Source organism: Scyliorhinus canicula, chromosome 13 (assembly GCF_902713615.1).
Source record: "Scyliorhinus canicula chromosome 13, sScyCan1.1, whole genome shotgun sequence".
NCBI lineage: Eukaryota > Metazoa > Chordata > Chondrichthyes > Carcharhiniformes > Scyliorhinidae > Scyliorhinus > Scyliorhinus canicula.
In genome coordinates this window covers 124,260,297-124,280,991 of record NC_052158.1, presented here as the reverse complement: position 1 = coordinate 124,280,991, position 20,695 = coordinate 124,260,297, and the positions used below count along the sequence as shown (strand labels likewise).

General features: G+C 46.2%; 1 protein-coding gene across 1 annotated transcript in view; it reads right to left on the bottom strand.

Annotated features, from left to right (window-relative positions):
* ccdc39 (coiled-coil domain containing 39) overlaps positions 1-20,695 on the bottom strand; it is a 187,870-nt gene that overhangs the window by 8,513 nt on the left and 158,662 nt on the right. The window contains exons 15-19 of the mRNA XM_038816334.1: positions 19,796-19,955; positions 17,916-18,022; positions 14,909-15,049; positions 13,799-13,978; positions 13,351-13,442 (exon numbers count right to left, since the gene is read on the bottom strand). Coding sequence (XP_038672262.1) covers positions 13,351-13,442; positions 13,799-13,978; positions 14,909-15,049; positions 17,916-18,022; positions 19,796-19,955 — 680 coding nt within the window. The remainder of the gene's footprint in view (positions 1-13,350; positions 13,443-13,798; positions 13,979-14,908; positions 15,050-17,915; positions 18,023-19,795; positions 19,956-20,695) is intronic.

The following is a 20,695-nucleotide window of genomic DNA, read 5'->3' as shown; positions in this document are numbered from 1 at the left end:
ATGGCATTGAAGTAGACACACTTTAAACCACCTTCCTGCCTGCCGGTACACCCCTGCAACCTTGAAACCTTACCCATGACCTCACTACTCTCAACCTCCTATATATTGGAGCTACAATTCAGGTTCCCAACCCCCTGCTGAATTAATTTAAACCCTACCAATGAGCATTAGCAAATTTCCCCCCAGGATATTGGTAACCCTCTGGTCTAGGTGTAGACCATCCTGTTTGTAGAGGTCCTGTCTACCCCAGAATGACGCCCAATTATCCAGGTATCTGAAACCTTCCCTCCTGCACCATCCCTGTAGCCACGTATTCAACTGCTCTCTCTCTCCCTATTCCTCGTCTCGCTAGCACATGGCACGGGTAACAACCCAGAGATAATAACTCTGTTTATACTAGCTCTAAGTTTCCACCCTAGCTCCCTGAATTCCTGCCTTGCATCCCTATCCCTTTTCCTACCTATGTCGTTGGTGCCTATGTTGACCACGACTTGGGGCTGCTCCCCCTCCCCCTTAAGGATCCCGAAAACACGATCCGAGACATCATGGACCCTGGCACCTGGGAGGCAACACACCAACTGCGAGTGTCTCTCGTTCCCACACAATCTCCTATCTACCCCCTAACTATGGAGTCTCCAATGACTAATGCTCTACTCCCCTCCCCCCCTTCCCTTCTGAGCAACAGGAACAGACTCTGTCTCAGAGACCTGTACCCCATAGCTTACCCCTGGTAAGTCCCCCCCCCCCCCCCCCCAGTATCCAAAGCAGGGCAAAATATCCCGAACTCATGTTGTTTGTGCGGAGACTTGCCCTCGGCTCCCTATAAAGTAACCGTACCCATTCCACAAATCGCGGCCCCATCCCAAACCTTCCTGCACCACAATCAAATACCTCAAATCTATGCGATCAAACGCTTTTTCTGCATCCAGCGCAACCACCACCTATGTCTCCCCCAGCTCCCCCCCCCCCCCCCCCCCCCCCCTTCTGCCGGTGCCATAACCACATTCAACACCCTACTAATATTCAAAATAGCTGCCTCCCTTTCACGAACCCAGTCTGGTCCTGCCCTATCACCTTCGGGAGGCACTCCAACCTAACCACCAACGCCGTCGCCAATATCTTTGCATCCACACTTAATAGCGATATAGCCCTGTATGACCCACACTCGGTCGGATCCTTATCCTTCTTTAGCAGCAAGGAGATAGAGTCCTGCCCCAAAGTCAGTGGCAGTATGCTCTTCCTCATCTCAAACATCCCCACCATCAGTGACGCCAACTTGTCCCTAAATTTCTTGTAATACTTTACCAGGAACCCTCTAGCCCTGCTACCTTCCCCAACTGCATCCTCCCAATTGGCTGTTCCCCTATCGCCCCTCCAATGTGTAACTCTATGCTCCTCCTCCAACCTCGGGTATTCCGAACCATCAAGGAATTCTTGCATCTCCCGATCCTCCCCCGGTAGCTCCGACCTATACAACATCTTGTAAAATTCCTTGGGCACCCGATTAGTCTGACCCAGGGCCACCACCAATTTCCCTGTCCTATCCCGCACTCCACAATTTCCCTCCCTCTGAAGTTGACCTGTCAATATGCGTCCCGCCTTCTCCCCATACTCAAAACTGCTCCCCTCGCCTGCCTCAATTGGCGCACCGCCTTGCTAGCGGACAACCGATTAAAGCTCGCCTGCAGTTTTCACACCGCCTTGGTCCATCGAAATCTGCTCACCAATGTCCGCAGTCCGTACCCCCACCACACCTCCGTTCACTAGCTGACTTAAGCTTGCTAGTGCGGGGGCACATGCGCCCCCCCCCCCCCCCCCCCCCCCCCCCCCCAGTAAAACAACCAGAAAAACATTGCCCCTTCAATCCCAACTTGTCCCGTGCAACATATAAATCTCAGGAAAAACTGTCGCTACAAAAAACAAAGCCAAATTTAACCCATATAACAGCATGAAGTAAAAAATATAAAACAGAACTATGTAAAAAATGTATGTATATAGTTCTGTTTTACATTTTTTACTTCATGACCAGTCTTCAATCCTGTTCCTCACTTTTGCCCAAGCCTTCTGCCTTCACAAACGCCTCCGCCGCCTCCACTGTCTCAAAGTGAAAGTCTATGGAGTTGCAGATCACCCTCAACTTCGCTGGATACACCACACCAAACTGCACCCCACTGCTGTACAATGCCGTCTTTACTCGGCCAAAACCCGCTTGCCTCCTCACCAGTTCTACCATTAAGTCCTGGTAAATTGCCTCCTTCACCAACACCTTTAACGTCACCGTCATCTTCCTCAACACCATCATGTGCTTTGCGAACTGCTTCTCTAAGGCCATCACCTTGGTCATCTTTTCTGCTGTAAGCAGTGTGGCCACATCCAGCGACCCAGTCTCCGCTATCTTGCCAGCTCCCGGGCTGGCCCTTTTACTCGACAGTGAACTCTCATTCCCTCCCTTCTTCACAGCGGCTTTATTCTGATTTTTCGACATTATCTGCCTTCTTACATTCGATCATAAAAATATTGCCTACTGTCCCTTGATCCACTTGGCCCACTTCAGTCCCAATTGCTAGGTTTAGTGGTGCTTTGTTTCTTGTTAGGCTGGAAACTATTATGTTGAAAATTTTATTGAACACACTCCAGGAACTCTTGCCCCTCTCTGCCCTTTACACTACAGTACTACTCTCCCAGTCTATATTTGGATAGTTAAGATAAAAGCAAATTACTGCCGATGCTGGAATCTGAAAATACTGGACAATCTCAGGTCTCACAGCATCTGTGGAGAGAAAGGGAGTTACTATTTTGAGTCAGCTTTGACAATGACTCAAAACGTTAGCTCCCTTTTCTCTGGTTGGTGCCCACTGGACTAGATTGAGTAATGTAATTGCACCTTTTGTGTTTCTTAAATTGAGCCAAATAGATTTTGTCCTTGATCCCTCTGGGACATCCTCTTTCTCTAACTCTCTCCAGCACTACAATATTATCCTTAATCAATACAGCCACCATTTCCTATCTTTCTGGACACCTTGTATCCAGTAATATTTAATACTCAGGCCAACCTTTCTATCAGTTATAGCAACACCATCATATTTCCACATGGCAAACTACACGCATGTAACACACCAATCTTAATTTACCACAATCTAAGCATTCACATTTAAATTTAATAATAAGAATCTTTATTGTCACATGTCGGCTTATATTAACACTGCAATGAAGTTACTGTGAAAAACCCCTAGTCGCATGTAATAATTCACAGGAGGCAGGAGTCCCGTCACCACACCAATATTTATTGTCAATAACTAGATACAAGAGAAGCTCCAAAACAGTGCTGTTAGCATTCCAGTCAACTTAAGACTGCTCACAAAGCCTACACAGGTCCTTATATGGGCCCCCTCAATGAGCTATCATTGAGGGAGCTCATACTCCAATTGGCCAACCAATAATGCTAATTGGAGGTCATTACACCTCCCCCCCCCCAAAGGTCCGAGGAATTCCTGCCAGCTGGCATTCCTCTGAGCTTCTTCCTGCTCCTCATGTCCGGGTCTGTCACCTCTGTGTCGTCCGCCGGGTCGTTCTCCGACGTGGGCGGGGTGTACCTTATAGGTGCCCGTCTTTTTCTTGGCGACCTCCTTGGAAGTTGTTCTTCCTCCTCCTCATGGCGAGGTGTCGCGGCGGCCTGGTCAAACGTGTCCATCTCCGACTCTGATGACTGGATGACAGGGTCTGGAGAAATTGCTCGGGGCTGGGGTGTGGGTATCCTTTTCGTCTGGGCTATCCCAGCTTGAGGCGGTCCTGCTTCGCCTGCCTCCAGGTGAGGTTCCGCTGCCCTTATTTGGTCTACGTGTTTCTTCAGCACCTTACCTCCTATCGAAACTTCATAGGATATGGGCCCTGTTTGGGACTCTACCGTGCCTTTGACCAAGTTGGACCATTCCCATAATTCCTGACCCAAACCGGTGCCCCCAACCTGGAAATGTCTCTGCTGCTGACTATTATCATGCCCCCTGCATTGGGCCTCCTGATGTTTCTCCACTTTCCCCGTTAAATTTTGGAAAAGGAGACTCAGCCTCGTTCGCAGCCGCCTTCCCATTAAGAGTTCAGCTGGCGGTATGCCCTTGTGGAATGCGGTGTGGTCGTGTAATCAAACAGCCAGCGGGAGAGCTTTGTGTCCATTGACGCTGCCGGCTGCTTCTTGAGTCCCGCTTTTAGTGTCTGGACCGCACTCTCTGCCAGGCCGTTGGATGCTGGATGGTAAGGGGCCGTTTTGATGTGGCGGACTCCGTTTTCTTTTAGGAATTTTCCAAATTCCCCACTTGTGAATGCCGTTCCGTTGTCCGACACCAATACCTCCGGCAGTCCGTGTGTTGCAAACGAGGCCCTGAGCTTTTCGGTTGTCGATGCTGTTCTTGCCGTGTTTACCCGGTGGACATCCACTATCACCAAAAACATTGAGCCCATGAAGGGCCGGCGTGGTCAATATGCTGGCGGGTCTGCCTGGCCATTCCCACGGGAGCAATGGCGCAGCTGGTGGCACTCTTTGCCCCTGTTGGCACTCCTGGCACCAACGTACCAAGGCTGCTATGTCTGTGTCCAATCCTGGCCACCAAACGTAGCTTCGAGCTAGCATCTTCATTTTAGACACCCCGGGTGTCCGTGATGTAACTCGGTTAAGATTGCCCGATGGCCTTGAGCTGGCACTATTACCCGGGCTCCCCATAATAGGAGAAAGTATCTATACGCCGCCAGTAGCAATGGCCAGCATTGGATTCTAGCTGATGCGATCGGGGGTATTGACTTGTCTTCTTTTAATAACCCTAATAACGGCTTATGGTCCGTCACTATGGTGAATTTCCGCCCGTACTGATACTGGTGAAATTCCTTTACTGCAAATATCACCGCTAGTCCTTCCTTCTCGATTTGGGCGCACTTCCTCTCAGCCATCGCCAAGATCCTCGAAGCATAGGCTATTGGCCGTTCTTCCCCATTCCTTCCTCTATGGGTTAAGACGGCTCCTACCCCGTAAGGGGATGCATCACAAGTGACCACCAACTCCTTCCTTGGGTCATAATGCTCTAGGATATTTTTGGATGACAGCTGTTCCTCAATGTCCCTAAATGCTCGGTTTTGGCGGGCAGACCATTTCCATTCTTGCCCCTTTTTTAGTAGCTGGTGGAGGGGTTATAGGATGGACGCCCTATTTTCAATACATTTGCCATAATAGGTTACCAACCTGAGAAATGATTGTAGCTCCTGGACCGTCGTGGGAGCTGGGGCTTCTTTAGAACAGTACAGCACAGAACAGGCCCTTCGGCCCTCGATGTTGTGCCGAGCAATGATCACCCTACTCAAACCCACGTATCCACCCTATACCCGTAACCCAACAACCCCCCCCCCCCCCCCTTAACCTTACTTTTTAGGACACTACGGGCAATTTAGCATGGCCAATCCACCTAACCCGCACATCTTTGGACTGTGGGAGGAAACCGGAGCACCCGGAGAAAACCCACGCACACACGGGGAGGACGTGCAGACTCCGCACAGACAGTGACCCAGCCGGGAACTGAACCTGGGACCCTGGAGCTGTGAAGCATTTATGCTAACCACCATGCTACCGTGCGGCCCATATTCTATTTTATTGCCCTTATTCTGTCTTCCAATGGGTGTAAGCCCGACTCGTCTACTTTATATCCCAGGTACGTCACTTGTGGGGCCAGAAAAACAAATTTTTCTCTTTTAAGCCGTACGCCTGCCTTTGCGAAATGCCTGAGCACTTCCTCCAGGTTCCTTAAGTGTTCCCTGTTCGTCCTACCTGTGATTAAGATATCGTCCAAATAAATCGCCACCTGCGGTAGTCCCTGCAGAATATTTTCCATCGTACGCTGGAATATAGCGCAGGCTGATGACACTCCGAAAGGTAGCCTAGTATAATGAAAAAGGCCCTTCAGGGTGTTGATCGTAGCGAACTTCTGAGAGTCCTTGTCCAGTTTTAACTGCAGGTAGGCGTGGCTCATGTCCAGTTTCGTGAACAAAAGCCCACCTGCCAATTTGGCATATAGGTCGTCTATTTCCGGGATCGGGTATTTGTCCAGCAGTGCGTATTTGTTTACCGTCTGTTTGAAACCTCCACAGAGACATATCGAGCCGCCTGGCTTCAAAATTGGTACCACCGGCGCTGCCCATTCCGAGAACTGTACTGGTCTGATAATGCCGTCGCGCCGTAACCTTTCTATTTCGACCTCTACTTTCTTCCTTAACGCGAAAGGTACCGCCCTGGCCTTACAAAATTTCAGAAGGGCTTCTGGGTCCACGTGCAAAGTTGATTTGGCGCCTATGATTTCCCCCAAACCTTCTTGAAATACCTCCGGGTATTTTTGGAGTACTCCATTCAACTGCCCGCTTCCACTCTGGAAAATTTTCATCCAATCTAATTTTAGGTCTTTCAGCCAGTTCCATCCAATTAAGCTCGGTCCGGAGCCCTCTACTATCGTCAACGGTAATCTGAGCAATTGTTTCTCATATTCCACGGGTACATGAGTCGTGCCTAGAACTTCCAGGGGTTCCCCCGTGTAGGTTTTAAGTTTCGTCGATGTTTTTGTTAGGGTTAGTGGCTGGAGTCCATCTTTGATTTTTTAAAATGCTGCCACTCCCATTACTGATACGGCCACCCCCGTGTCTATTTCCATTATTGTCGGCCAACCGTTCACCCGTGGGGTAATCTTAATAGGTTCTGCTTTCTTCATCGCAATATTATATAATTGTTCCCCTTCGGAGGAGGATGGGGCGTCTAGATTGTATACTTCCCTGCGTCCCCACCTGCTATTCCTCTTTTGCCACCTCCTTCTAGGGTTTCTGTCGCTGTTACCCCACTCTGTCCGGTGCCAAAAACGGTCCTTCTCTGTCCGTGGACCAGCTTGTTTATACCACACACTAACCGGTACTGAAGCATTTCATTTAGCGTCGGGGCAAACTCACATTTTTCCGCCAGCCTTCTCAGGCGGGTCAAGAAATTTGTGACTGACTCCCTGTCTTCCCGCTTCGCTGTGTAGAATCTGTACCTGCTGTAACCACCTGGGGTGGCCACTGCCCAACACAAAATGGAAGATTGCAAGGAATGCAGGGAAAATGGACATGTTGTAAAGCAAGCAGCTTGCAAAGCACTTGTATATTGACTGCTGCAGAAACCAGACAGCACTGTGAAAAGAAACCAGTTAACATACTAAAAGAGGCGATACCGGGTGATCCCCAGATATAATGGAAACAAGTTAAATACAGATCGATACATTGAATGGAAGGCCAGACCTTTCGGCGCCAGAGAAGCCTAAAACAATAAGTCCCAAGAACCGCCCCAGTGACCGAGGAACTGCCCCATTATTGAAGGATTGAAACATATCGATTGGGAAGAGACCCAATCGATTCCAAGCAGGTAAGGGAGTCCGCCCAAAGGGGCGTGGATCGCCTGGGACCTATAAAAGACAGGTCCCACACATGGTTCAGTCTTCTGATCCAGCCCTCCAGCCCTTCTCTCTCTTTGACCAACACTCCTCCGTGGACCAGCTTTTGCCAAGAAGATCTTGAACGAGAGAGAGGAGAGGGTTCGAACAGCAGCTGCCAACAAGTAAGTGCCTCACAACGATCGCTACCAGGGATAGGCACTCCTGACCCCTTTTAACTGATACCAACCTGAAGTCTGCAGACCAGAGCAGAGCAAGAGGCCTTGTTCCCTGACCCAGCAGTTTCTTCGAGATAAATATTAGTTTATTTTGCGGTAGGAATAAGTTTAATCCTTTTAGCGTGTGCATGGGTAGTTGTTTGGACTTACTAATTGGTGTATGGTTTTATTGCTTTGAACTTCACTTTGAAGCTTGTGGCGGTGTCTTAACGACACCTGGCGACTCTAGAGCTAAGTAACAAAACAGAGCCAAATTGAGTGTTAAGCACACTCACCCAGAACGACCAACATTGCGCAAAATGAGGGGTGGTTTTGAGACGTAGTGCTCTTTCATCAATTCCGTTAATTCTTGGAAAGAATTCGTGTTCGGCGCATCGGGATAAGTTAGACTACGTATAGTGGCGAAAGCTGAGGGTCCGCACGCCGACAGCAGGATAACCCGTCTCCTTTCGTCCGTAATTATATCATTGGCCCAGAAGAAGTAACACATTCTCTCCACATACTGGGACCAGTCCTCAATAGTCATGTCGAATGCATCTAACCTCCCAAAAAATGGCATTTTTGAAATAGCAAGGCTTACCTTCCGAGTGCGGCAGCTGGTCTCCGCAAAGTTCTTTGTTTACCTCATCACCACTGTAATAATTCACAGGAGGCAGGAGTCCCGTCACCACACCAATATTTATTACCATTGACTAGATACAAGAGCAGCTCCAAAACAGTGCTGCTAGCATTCCAGGGTACACAGAGGGAGAATTCAGAATGTCCAAATTACCTAACCGTGCCTCTTTCGGGACTTCATAGAATTTACAGTGCAGGAGGCCATTCGGCCCATCGAGCCTGCACTCTTGGGTGTCTTGGAAAGAGCACCCTACCCAAGGTCAACACCTCCACCCTATCCCCATAACCCAGTAACCCCACCCAACACTAAGGGCAATTTTGGATACTAAGGGCAATTTATCATGGCCAATCCACCTAACCTGCACATCTTTGGACTGTGGGAGGAAACCGGAGCACCCGGAGGAAACCCACGCACACACGGGGAAGATGTGCAGACTCCGCACAGACAGTGACCCAAGCCGGAATCGAACCTGGGATGGTGGAGCTGTGAAGCCATTGTGCTATCCACAATACTACCGTGCTGCCCACAGTAAGGGCAATTTATCATGGCCAATCCACCTAACCTGCACATCTTTGGACTGTGGGAGGAAAGTGGAGCACCCGGAGGAAACCCACGCAAACATGGGGAGAACATGCCGACTCCGCACAGACAGTGATCCAAGCCGGGAATCGAACCTGGGACCCTGGTGCTGTGAAGCAACTGTGCTAACCATGTGCTACTGTGTGTCGCAATTTAGTTCCCAAGTTCAGTGCTTTCATACTTATCAAACCAGGAGGCTACTTTCAGTTTGTTTTAATTTGTTTATGGGATGTGGGCATTGCAGGCTGTGCCAGCATTTATTGCCCATCCTTAATTGCCCTCAAGTGTGAAGTTAAGAGTCGACCACATTGCGATCTGGATGCATAGGGACAGGATGGATAGGACAGAAACGGACAGGAGGTATGTGGTGGGTGGAGCTCTTCGGGGAGCGTCGGAAGCTGCAGGCTGAGTTCGGGGTGTTGTCCACAGGTAAGGCAGTGGAGCAGCTTAGAGAGGAGGAGGCCAGCAGAATGTTGGCACAGCAGCTTAGGAAGAGGGAGACTGCCAGGGAAATTGAGAGGGGAGTAGGCAGGGCTAAACAGGGCGTTCAGGGACTTTTACAATAGGCTCTACCGCTCGGAACACCACGGGGCCAGAGGGGATGAGACGCTTTTTGGATGGACTGACCTTCCCAAGGGTGGGTAGGGAGCTGGTGGATGGCCTGGGGGCCCCGAATAGGGCCGAAGAAATAGTTGAGGGCTTGAAGGCAATGCAGTCGGGTAAAGCCTCGGGGCCGGACGGGTACCCGGTGGAGTTTTATAAAAAGTTCCCGGGGATTTTAGGGCCGTTGCTGGTTAAGGTTTTCAATGAGGCGAGGGACATAGGGGTGCTGCCCCCGATTATGTCACAGGCCACTATTTCGTTGATATTGAAGTGGGACAAGAACCCGGAGCTATGTGGATCATATAGGCCGATTTCCCTGCTTAACGTGGATGCCAAGTTGCTGGCCAAGATTCTGGCCTCCAGGATTGAAGATTGTGTGCCGGATGTGATTATGGAGGATCAGACTGGGTTTGTCAAGGGTAGGCAGTTGGTGGCCAATATAAGAAGACTGCTCAATGTGATCATGATGCCCCCGGAGGGTAGGGAGGTAGAGGTAGTAGTGGCAATGGATACGGAGAAGGTGTTCGACTGGGTGGAGTGGGGCTATCTATGGGAAGAGCTGGGACGATTTGGGTTCGGTAGGGGCTTTATTGACTGGGTCAGGCTGTTGTACCAGGCCCCGGAGGCTGGTGTAAGGACGAATAGGGCAACCTCGGACTATTTTAAACTGTACCAGGAGACAAGACAGGGGTGCCCCCTCTCCGCACTGCTGTTTGCGTAGCTATAGAGCCACTGGCAATTGCTCTGAGAGCTTCAAGGGGCTGGTTCGGGGTGGGAGAGGGTGGAACATAGAGTCTTGCTGTACACGGATGACCTGCTCTTATATTATGGCGAAATTATGCCGATTTAGGGGGAATTTGGCCGATTTTCAGGGTATAAACTGAATATGACAAAGAGTGAGATGTTTGTAGTCCAGGCGAGGGGCCAGGAGCGTCAGCTGAGGGAACTGCCATTCAGGTTAGTAGGGGACAATTTCAGGTATTTAGGGATACAAGTGGCGCTGGTTACACAAGTTGAACTTGTCCCGGTTGGTGGAAAAGATGACAGGTGAGTTTCGGAGATGGGATGCGTTCCCGCTGTCGTTAGCTGGGAGAGTGCAGACGATTAAAATGACGGCCCTACCAACATTTCTGTTTGTATTTCAGTGTCTCCAAATTTTCATTCCGCGGTCCTTTTTCAAGGGGGTTAATAAAATCACCTGGGTTTTGTATGGATGGCTAAGTCCCCATGAATGAAGAAGGTGATGCTCGAGCGGAATCAGAGGGAGGGGGGCTTACAATGCCGAATTTTAGTAATTATTACTGGGTGGCTAACATAGCCATGATAAGGAAGTGGGTGGTGGGGGCGGGGTCGGTTGAGAGCGTATGGAGGCAGCCTCGTGTAGTGGCACCAGTCTGGGGGCATTGATAATGGTACCTCTGCCGTTCCTGCCGGCGAGGTACTCCACCAGCCCTAGTGGAGGCAGCCCTAGTGAGAATTTGGGTTAGTGGAGGAGGTACGCTGACGCAGTGGGAGCATCGATCTGGTCCCCAATTTGTGACAATCATCGGTTTGCCCCAGGGAGCTTGGATGGGGGGGTTCCGAGTATGGTGAAGGGCGGGAATTGAGAGGATGGAGGACTTGTTTTTCGAGAGGAGCTTCCCTAGCTTGAGGGTGCTGGAGGAGAAGTTTGGGTTGGCAAGGGGGAACAAACTTAGATGTTTACAGGTGCGGGACTTTCTGCGAAGGCAGGTTTCATCCTTCCCACTCTTGCCATTAAGGGGGATCCAGGATAGGGTTGTGTATAGGGATGGTGGGAGAAGGGAGCGTCACAGACATCTACAAAGAGCTTATGGGGGTGGAGGAGATGCAGACCGAGGAGCTGAAGGGAGGAGGAGCTGGGTGGTGAGATGGAAGATGGCTTTTGGGCGGACGTCTTGAGCAGAATCAAAGCGACTGCGACTTGTGCCAGTCTCAGCTTGATCCAATTCAAGGTGGCCCACCGGGCCCACATGGCAGTGGCCCAGATGAGTAGATTCTTTGGGGTGGAGGACAGGTATGTAAAATGTGCGAGAGGACCAGCGAACCATGTCCACATGCTCTGGGCGTGTCCAAAACTTAGGGGATTTGCAAGGGTTTGCAGATGTCATATCCAACGTATTGAAAGCAAGGGTGGCAAGGAGTCCAGGGGTGGCAATTTCTGGGGTGTCGGAGGACCCAGGACTCCAGGGGGAGAAAGAGGCAGATGTTCTGGCCTTTGCCTCCCTGGTCGCCCGGAGACGGATACTGCTAGCTTGGAGGGACTAAAAGCCCCTGAATGCGGAGACCTGGCAAACTGACATGGTAAGCTTGCTCGGACTAGAGAAGATTAAGTTCGCCTTAAGAGGGTCACTGCTAGGGTTTGCCCGGAGGTGGCAACCATTCATCGACTTCGCAGAGAATTAATCGTTAGGGTAGCGTAGAATAGGGGGTTAATTCAGTGGGCCGTGGTGGGTTGGGAGTCGGTGATTGCATTATGTTTATTATTCTTTGTACATTCTTTTTATACTGTTGCTGTTTGTAATGTGAAAAATACCTCGTTAAAATTGTTTATTTAAAAAAAAGAGTCGACCACATTTCTGTGGGTCTGGAGTCACATGTAGGCCAGACCAGGTAAGAACGGCAGATTTCCTTCCCCAAAGGACATTAGTGATGGGTTTTTACAACAATCGACAATAGTTTCATGGTCATCATTTGACTTATTTTTTGAAGTTCCAGACTTTTATCGAATTAAAATTTCACCATCTGCAGTGGCAGGATTTGAACCTGGGTCTTCCAAGCATTACTCGGATTCTCTTTATTAGTCCAGTGACAGAAGCCCTACACCACCATCTCCCCAGTTGTCTTGACAACATCAGCTGGAGACCACATGCACAATGTCATCAGCTTCCCGGCTTGAAGACAGTGGACATGCTCAACCAAACCTGTACCGGGGCAGGATAAGTAGACGGGGCAGCAGGGTAGCATGGTGGTTAGCATAAATGCTTCACAGCTCCAGGATCCCAGGTTCGATTCCCGGCTGGGTCACTGTCTGTGTGGAGTCTGCACGTCCTCCCCCTGTGTGCGTGGGTTTCCTCCGGGTGCTCCGGTTTCCTCCCATAGTCCAAAGATGTGCGGGTTAGGTGGATTGGCCATGCTAAATTGCCCGTAGTGTCCTAAAAAAAGTAAAGGTTAATGGGGGGGTTGTTGGGTTACGGGTATAGGGTGGATACGTGGGTTTGAGTAGGGTGATCATGGCTCGGCACAACATCGAGGGCCGAAGGGCCTGTTCTGTGCTGTACTGTTCTATGTTCTAAGTATTGGTAGAATAAGTATTGGTTAGCTGATAATCCAAATAAGGTACAGAAGAAGTGGGATCTTGAGGAAACAAAAACAAATCGTATAAAGTAGTATTGCAGGTTAATAAGGCCAGTTTAAAAAATAAATAAATACATAGATGAAGGTGGTCATCAATCGGGAATTTAGGGGAAATGTCTTTACCCAGAGGGTATTATGAACATTGAACGTATAACTACTAGGGGTGGTTGAGGCAACAAGCATACAAGCACTTAGGGGGATGCTGGATAAGAAATAAGGGAAAAAACAATGGTAGGGGATGTTGACTGTTAGAGGAAGAGAGATGGGAGGCAGATGGTATGCAGGATAAATGCCACCAGAGACCACATGGGCTGAATGGCCTGTTTCTGTGCTGTAGACTCAATGTAACTTAAATAATAATTAAAGAACTTCCACCCCTTCCCTCACCTATATAAAAACAAATTCCCAGTTGCAGTCAGGGACCTGAAGTGTGAGGAATATGCTCTTATTTGGTCACAGCATGTTTACCCAGGACCTATCTATGTATGTTTACTTGCAAAGCACTAACCTTGCGGATGATCCAGAGCTACGAACAGATGATGTTCTTGAACTGTGCTGGCTACTTGGTGGTGTAGGAGCAGTTGGTAATGGTAAACAAGCCTAAAATAAAATATGGTCAATTAGGTTTCACTAACTAATGCGTCTTCATAGTAGACTTGTATTTTTCTGAACAGATTTTCCATCACATTATACAGTTCAAAACATAATTTTATAAATATTAAACCAAATTATAGCATTATTTATTTGTGAAATTTTAGTTAATATTTATCTAATGTCAGAAAAAGGAGGAAACACCATAGCTGCAATTATTATGAGATTATGTTTAGTCGAGTCTTAACTCCTAAATTTGAATTTCAAAGGGAAATTATTCCATTATTATTATTAAATCAGATTAAGCCCCAGTCCAAAATTCAATACTTAAAATTGTAACTGCACAATGTATTGATTTGTTTTACCTGGTCAAAGTAAAGTTGAAGATCAGCAGCCAAACTCGGACAATCATCCATTGCATCTGCTAATAGCTTATTCAATGACCTGTTGAAGTCTCGTAGTTCACGAAGATTGATATCTTGCTCCTCTTGGGTTGCTCCTGGGCCTTTCTTGGCAGAACGAATATCTTTGACAACTTTAGAACACTGTTTTGAAAATTGATTCAACATTCAGAATTTTTTCGTTAAACAGTACAAATATTACATGATGTTGGATAAAAACTAAAACTAAGGAAATTTCACATAAGAATTCATCAGTGCTAGAAAGTATTTAATAATTAATCTTTATTGTCACAGGTAGGCTTACATTATAACCGCAATGAAGTTACCGTCAAAAGTCTCATCAACACATTCCGGCGCCCATTCGAGTACACGGAGGGAGAATTCAGAATATCCAAATTACCTAACAGCACCTCTTTCGGGATTGTGGGAGGAAACCGGAGCACCCGGAGAAAAACCACGCAGACACTTGGAGAACTTGCAGACTCTGCATGGATGGTGACTCAAGCTGGGCATCGAACCTGGGACCCTGACTCTGTGAAGCAACAATGCTAAACACGGTGCTACCATGCCGCCCATTGTAGCAAATTACTTAACTTTTCCTGATAAAATAATTTAGAGAAAAATAATTCTGAAAACGATCAGGATATGTCTCTGTGATGCATGTAACAAGAAGCAATAAAACGAACAGAGATGGAAAGTTAAAACAAAAGGTTATTTGATAGTTGCTTGTTTTTCAATTGGATAAATGGCTTGAATTTTCTTGCTTTGCTTGTCTGTTTAGTGTTTATAAGCACTGCATCATCCACTACCTACAGATCAACTGTACAATATTATACAGAATTGATGTAACTTATTGAAATGTAAACATGTAACCTATTTTTCCTTTGTCAAACGCCAAAATTATTATTAAATATTAAGATCATATTTTTGCTGCGAAGGATCATTGATGATTAGCATGGTTTAAGCAACTTGAAGATATGCTAAATTTTAAAGTGCAATGGGTTCAGGGTGCGAGAGCAGTTTGAAAGAATATGACATTGAAACAATGCTACAAATACTAATAGTTTTACGCACATGTTTTGTCACCCTTTCCAGTTTGCCCATCTGATCCTCCAATTCCTTTTCGAGATGCATGATTTTGTCCTGTTGCTCTTCAGCTATCACATCGAGTGCTGATTCTTCCTTTAACAGATTGTCTGAGGTGTTTGTCATGGACTGAGGGAGAAGCCACAAGTTAATAGTCCATGGGGGAGGGGGGGGGGGGGGGTGGAAGAGGCAAGAGAGAGAGAGAGGGAGGATAATTGCAAATAAAATGTTCTAATTTTAGGCTTATGCTTTTTGTGACTTGTGAAATGTATCCAAAATGTTTACAGTTTTCTTCCAGTACTTAAGGAGTATTACACAGTTTTATTCGTTCAAAGAATGATTGGCTAGGCCAGCATTTATTGCCCATTTCTTTTTTTAAATAAATTTGGAGTACCCAATTATTTTTTCCAATTGAGGGGCAATTTAGTGCTGCCAATCCACCTAACCAGCACATCTTTGGGCTGTGGGGGTGAGACCCACGCAGACATGGGGAGAATGTGCAAACTCCACATGGACCGTGACTCGGGGCCGGGATCGAACCTGGGTCCTCTGAGCCATAGGTAGCAGTGCCCATTGTGCCACCGTGCTGTCCTTGCCCATCTCTAATTGCCCTGGGATGCTGAGACTTTAATACATGTGAGTTGGTGGATAGGCCATTTCGAAGAAAGTTAATTGGTGTGGCTCTCGAATCATATTTTGGCCAGAACAACTACAGACGGCAGATTTCCTTCCCTAATGGATATTAGTGAACCAAATGGGTTTTTAATGACACTCCAGTAATTTTATGGTCGTGATTAGTGACAGTAACACTTTTAAAATTAGATGAATTTAATGAAATTTAAATTCACCAGCTGTCATTGTGTGATTTTTAACTCGTGTCTCCAGATCATTTTTCCAGGTTCCTGGATTACCAGTTGTCTTTCAAATGAGGTGTTAAATCAAAGCCAGATTTGCTTTCAGTTGGACATAAACCATCTCTTGGTATTTATTTTTAATTTATTCATGGAATGCGGGCCAGTATTTATTGCCCATACTAATTGCCCTTGGACTGAGTGGCTTGCTAGGCCATTTCAAAGGGCATTCTAAGAGTCAACCACATTGCTGTGGATCTGGAGTCACATGTAGCCTAGTAAGGACGACAGATTTCCTTTCCTAAAAGACAAGTGAACCAGATGGTTTTTATCGACAATGATCATTGACATGGTCATCATAGGATTTTTAATTCCAAATTTTTATTAAATTCAAATTTCACCCTGTCGTGCTGTGGTGGGATTTGAACCAGGGTCTCTGGAGCATTACCCTGGGTTTCTGGATTAATAGTCCAGTGACAATACCACTATGCCACTGCCTCCCACTAGTTTATTTTAAGGAGGAGCTCAGGGGTCCTCCCAATATCCTGGGTAATATTTATCCCATACCAACATCACCAGAATATTAATACATGAAAAATACTGCAAATGCTGGAAATCTGAAATGTAAAAAATTTCAATCTTAACAAAAGATAATTGACCTGAAACTTTACATGTTTCTCCCTCCACAGGTAATGCCTGTCCTGTTGAGTATTCTGATTTTTCTACTTTTGAATCACACAAAATGATTGGTAATATATCGTGCTGTATTTAAGACCTTGCTATAAGCATATTTGGTGCACTTCTTCATACATTACAATAGTAATTGCAATGAACAAGTACTTTATGAGTTACATAACGTTTTGGGAGATTGAGATTGTGAAAGATGTCAGATAAATTAAAAATCTTTCATTATTTCTTAAGAGTATTGGAATTCAACCATCCTGCAATGGATGGACCGATGACCATAAAAATATGCTGTACCTGATATGATTAACTTTGGTAACAGCTTTGAACACAGAATGGGATTTTCTGTCCCTTCCTGCCGGTAGGATTTTGCAGTCATGTCGAAGGCCTCTCTCTCTCGCCCTCCCCCTCCCAATTGTGGATTCTCTGGCTGCGGGACGGGTGTGCCATACAAAACGGCGTAGACTTCAGTGAGACTGGAAGATCTTGCCGCCACTGCTAGAAAACACGCCACAGGGTGGGATGAATGGCATTAAATCCTGCTGAGGTCACAGCTTTAAACTCTAGCTTGGCACTTAAGTGCAGTTCCCAGGGAGTACTGCATTATTATGGATGCCACCTTTTGGATGAGATGTTAAACTGAGGCCTATGTACTCTCTGTGGATGCGCTAAATCCTATATCACTTTTAAAAATTGGGCAATTCTTGTAGTGTCCAAGCTATCCATAAAAAAAAATCTCCAAAACTGACTGAATTGTCATCTCATTCTTGTTTCTGTGATATTATTGTGCACAAACTGGCTGTGGAGTTTTGTATCCACAACACCAGTAATTATACTTCAAATGTGATGAATTGACTTGTGTTTTCGGATGTCCTGAAGGGGTAAAAATCCAAGAAAAATTTTTATATTTCTTAATTGTTGAGCCTGATTCACATTACATCTGGACAAAACTGGTTCTTTCTGTAGTCTAGCTCCTTATTAACATAAATGTGCTTCCCCAAATAAAGAGGGACACCAGAATCATAAACTGGTATACGAAACGAGAGGCACACATCCCTGCTGATGCTCCATTGATCTATGGTAGGAGCTCCTTTTGAAACAATTAATTAATCATGCAACATTGTTGCAATGATCATGATTTGAGACAACTTAAGTGATTCCATGTCAAAACTTTAAATCTGTTTCCTTAACATTCTTGCAAATAATAGTTCTGACAGCTGTAGACATTTATTAAGTTTTGTTTAATCAATGACATGAAGTGCAATAGACCAGAGCATGAGCAGCATGAGTTTGACAGTAAGATGCAAGCAAGATATTGATGCACATTTCTGAATATTTTCCTGGGTTTTAGGAAGTAAACATTTACCTGACATGAGAATATAATTCATCTGAAAATATCCAAGTAAGTATAAATTAATCAGCTTTCCAGTGTTGGAAACATAATTATTTTAGACCATTACCTGAATGTCCTCTTGAAGCTCTCTTATTTGCCTGCGCTTATATCTGTATTTTTCATCAATGGCCTTTTTTTGTTCTTCCAACTGTCGTTTATTTTCAAACTCTTCACCTGTAGTGTAAATTACTTAAAATGTTGAACTCAGTAGGTATTGATTTTTTTGTTTTGGAGACAAATTAAAATATTGCTTCGAAACGGTTTTGTACATTATAAGCCAAAACTTGCTTGACTCTCGATTAAAATGACTGCAACCTATTTTATAAGTTTGGAGTTGCACTTCAAGAAAATTAGCATTACAGATTTGAGTAACTAAGCGTTTAACTGTTTCTGTCTCTTTTATTTCTCTCCCTTAATACCATCTATATTTCCAATTTGCTTTTGCTTTTTTACTTCGTCTAATTTTCAATTTCTGCTTTATACTTCATGGTTTGTGAGGATTACTAAAATAAAATGGATTGTAGGTCGTGCGAGGGCAAATTGATTAAACCCATTTTTGTATCAGAGAGTACATGCCCAAATTGGGGGGCCTGAGACTTGCCCAGAATTAGCCCTTGAATAATTCTTTAAATAATTTAGAGGAGCTGCTAAGCCTGTTGCCCCTCCAGTGGCAGCACAACCAATTCCAGAATCAGGTATGCTCTGGGTGTGGGAGACTTTCATGGGCTGGCATATCCAGCTTTAAAAATGTTTAACTTACATTTTGGTGGTAGTTAGCCACACGAGGGCAGCCCAATTTCCCAGGCAGATCTGAAAACCAGCATTCCTTAAATTATATAATTACCAAATTATTATCTCAGGCCTGAAAAATCACTTGTCCTAAATGAAGATCTGATCTATTTCAGATGTCCTTGGTGTAACAGAGGTAGAACTGTAAATTTGCTGTTTTTGTCTCTCTTCTTTACTCTTGAATTGGACAGTTGGGTTCAACATTTCCCACTATTTTCAGAAAATGGAGGGTAGTTCTCAAGTGACATTGTATCTAATGTACTGTTTTTCAAACTTTTTTTTTCCAGGGACCCATTTTTACCAACCGGCCGACCTTCGCGACCCACGCCGGCCGACCTTCACGACCCATGCCGGCCGACCTTCGCGACCCACGCTGGCCGACCTTCGCGACCCAGGCCGGCCGGCCTTCGTGACCCACGCCGGCCGACCTTCACGACCCCCGCCGGCCGACCTTCGCAACCCACGCCGGCCGACCTTCGCGATGCACTCCGGCCGACATTCGCAACCCACCATTTTCTCCTCCCTTTAATGCGAGACGTGAACCTGTTTGGTCCTCATTTACTTGTTTGCTGCTGACCAAATGGAGGAATCGCAATTGTGCCCAAAGCACATGACATTGATGTTCGGGGGCCTGTGACCTGCTCTCTGCCTCTCTTCAGGCAGGAAGATTACATAGAATTTTTAAAAGAATCTTCTCCTGCCTCTCCGATTGCGCAAATTCGCGTGCAATAGCTGCAGCAGCTGGCTTTTAACAATGCGGGCTACGAGCGGCCTTCAAAATGACGGCCACGGCCATATAAAACATGGGCGCATGCGCATGATGAGTGAGCACGCATGTGCAGTGCGCCCTCATTTGTTAATATGGTCGCAGCCATCATTTTGAAGGCAGCCGGCATTGTTAAAAGCCGACTGCTGTGGCTGTTGCACACAAATTTGCGCAATCGGGAGTGCTGCAGCGGACGGCTCCGCGACCCTCCCGACACCCACCCGCGGGTCGCCACCCCGACTTTGAAAATGCCTAATCTAATTTATGTCTTCCATTTTTCTTGAAATTATTTTAATGAGACACAGCATTAGCAAATATGAAGTAGGAATTTTGCATTGCTACTACAATTAAGAAAAAAAACTCTCATTTACAAGCTGTGGGAAAGCACATACTTGTTTCTGTGACCCTGTTGAAAGATTTTTGATATGTTGCATTTTGATTGTTGAGCAGCTGCAATGTATTCTCCAGGGCTCTTAATTCTTTTTCACCTTTTGAAATTTTAGCATCAAGCTCATCCCCGTGATTTTGAAGTTCCTCTCTCTCTTGTGCAGCCTAAATGAATTAAGGCCAAGGAAATTAGTAAAAACTTTAATTGATATCACGCATTATTACATTTTAGAAATGACTTGATTGTTATTTTTTTAAATGTTTTAATTAAAGTTAACACAATTACGAAGAAAACAAACAATAATCCCAACTAGACGCAAACAACCAGAAACCCAGAAACCCTTCAACCCAAAGAATAAGGCCCATCCCCCATGTATTTGCCTCTTTCTTTCCCCTTCTCCACACCCCCATCCCCCTTTAACAACTAACAGTGACCAACTCTCTGAAATACAATGTAAATGGCCGCCATTTCCAGTGGAACACTTCAAGTGACCCCCTCACAGTGTATTTGACCTTCTCGAGGCGGACCGTGAGGTTATGCTGCAACTGTTCAAGACCTTGGTTAGACCACATTTGGAGTATTGTGTGCAGCTCTGGTCACCTCATTATAGGAAGGATGTGGAAGCATTGGAAAGGGTGCAAAGGAGATTTACCAGGATGCTGCCTGGACTGGAGGGTAGGTCTTATGAGGAAAGGTTGAGGGAGCTAGGGTTTTTCTCATTGGAATGAAAGAGGATGAGAGGTGACTTAATGGAGGTGTATAAGATGATGAGAAGGATAGATAGAGTGGACGTTCAGCGACTTTTTCCTCGGGTGGATGTAGCAGTTATAAGGGGGCATAACTATAAGGTTCATGGTGGAAGATATAGGAGGGATGTCAGAGGTAGGTTCTTTACTCAGAGAGT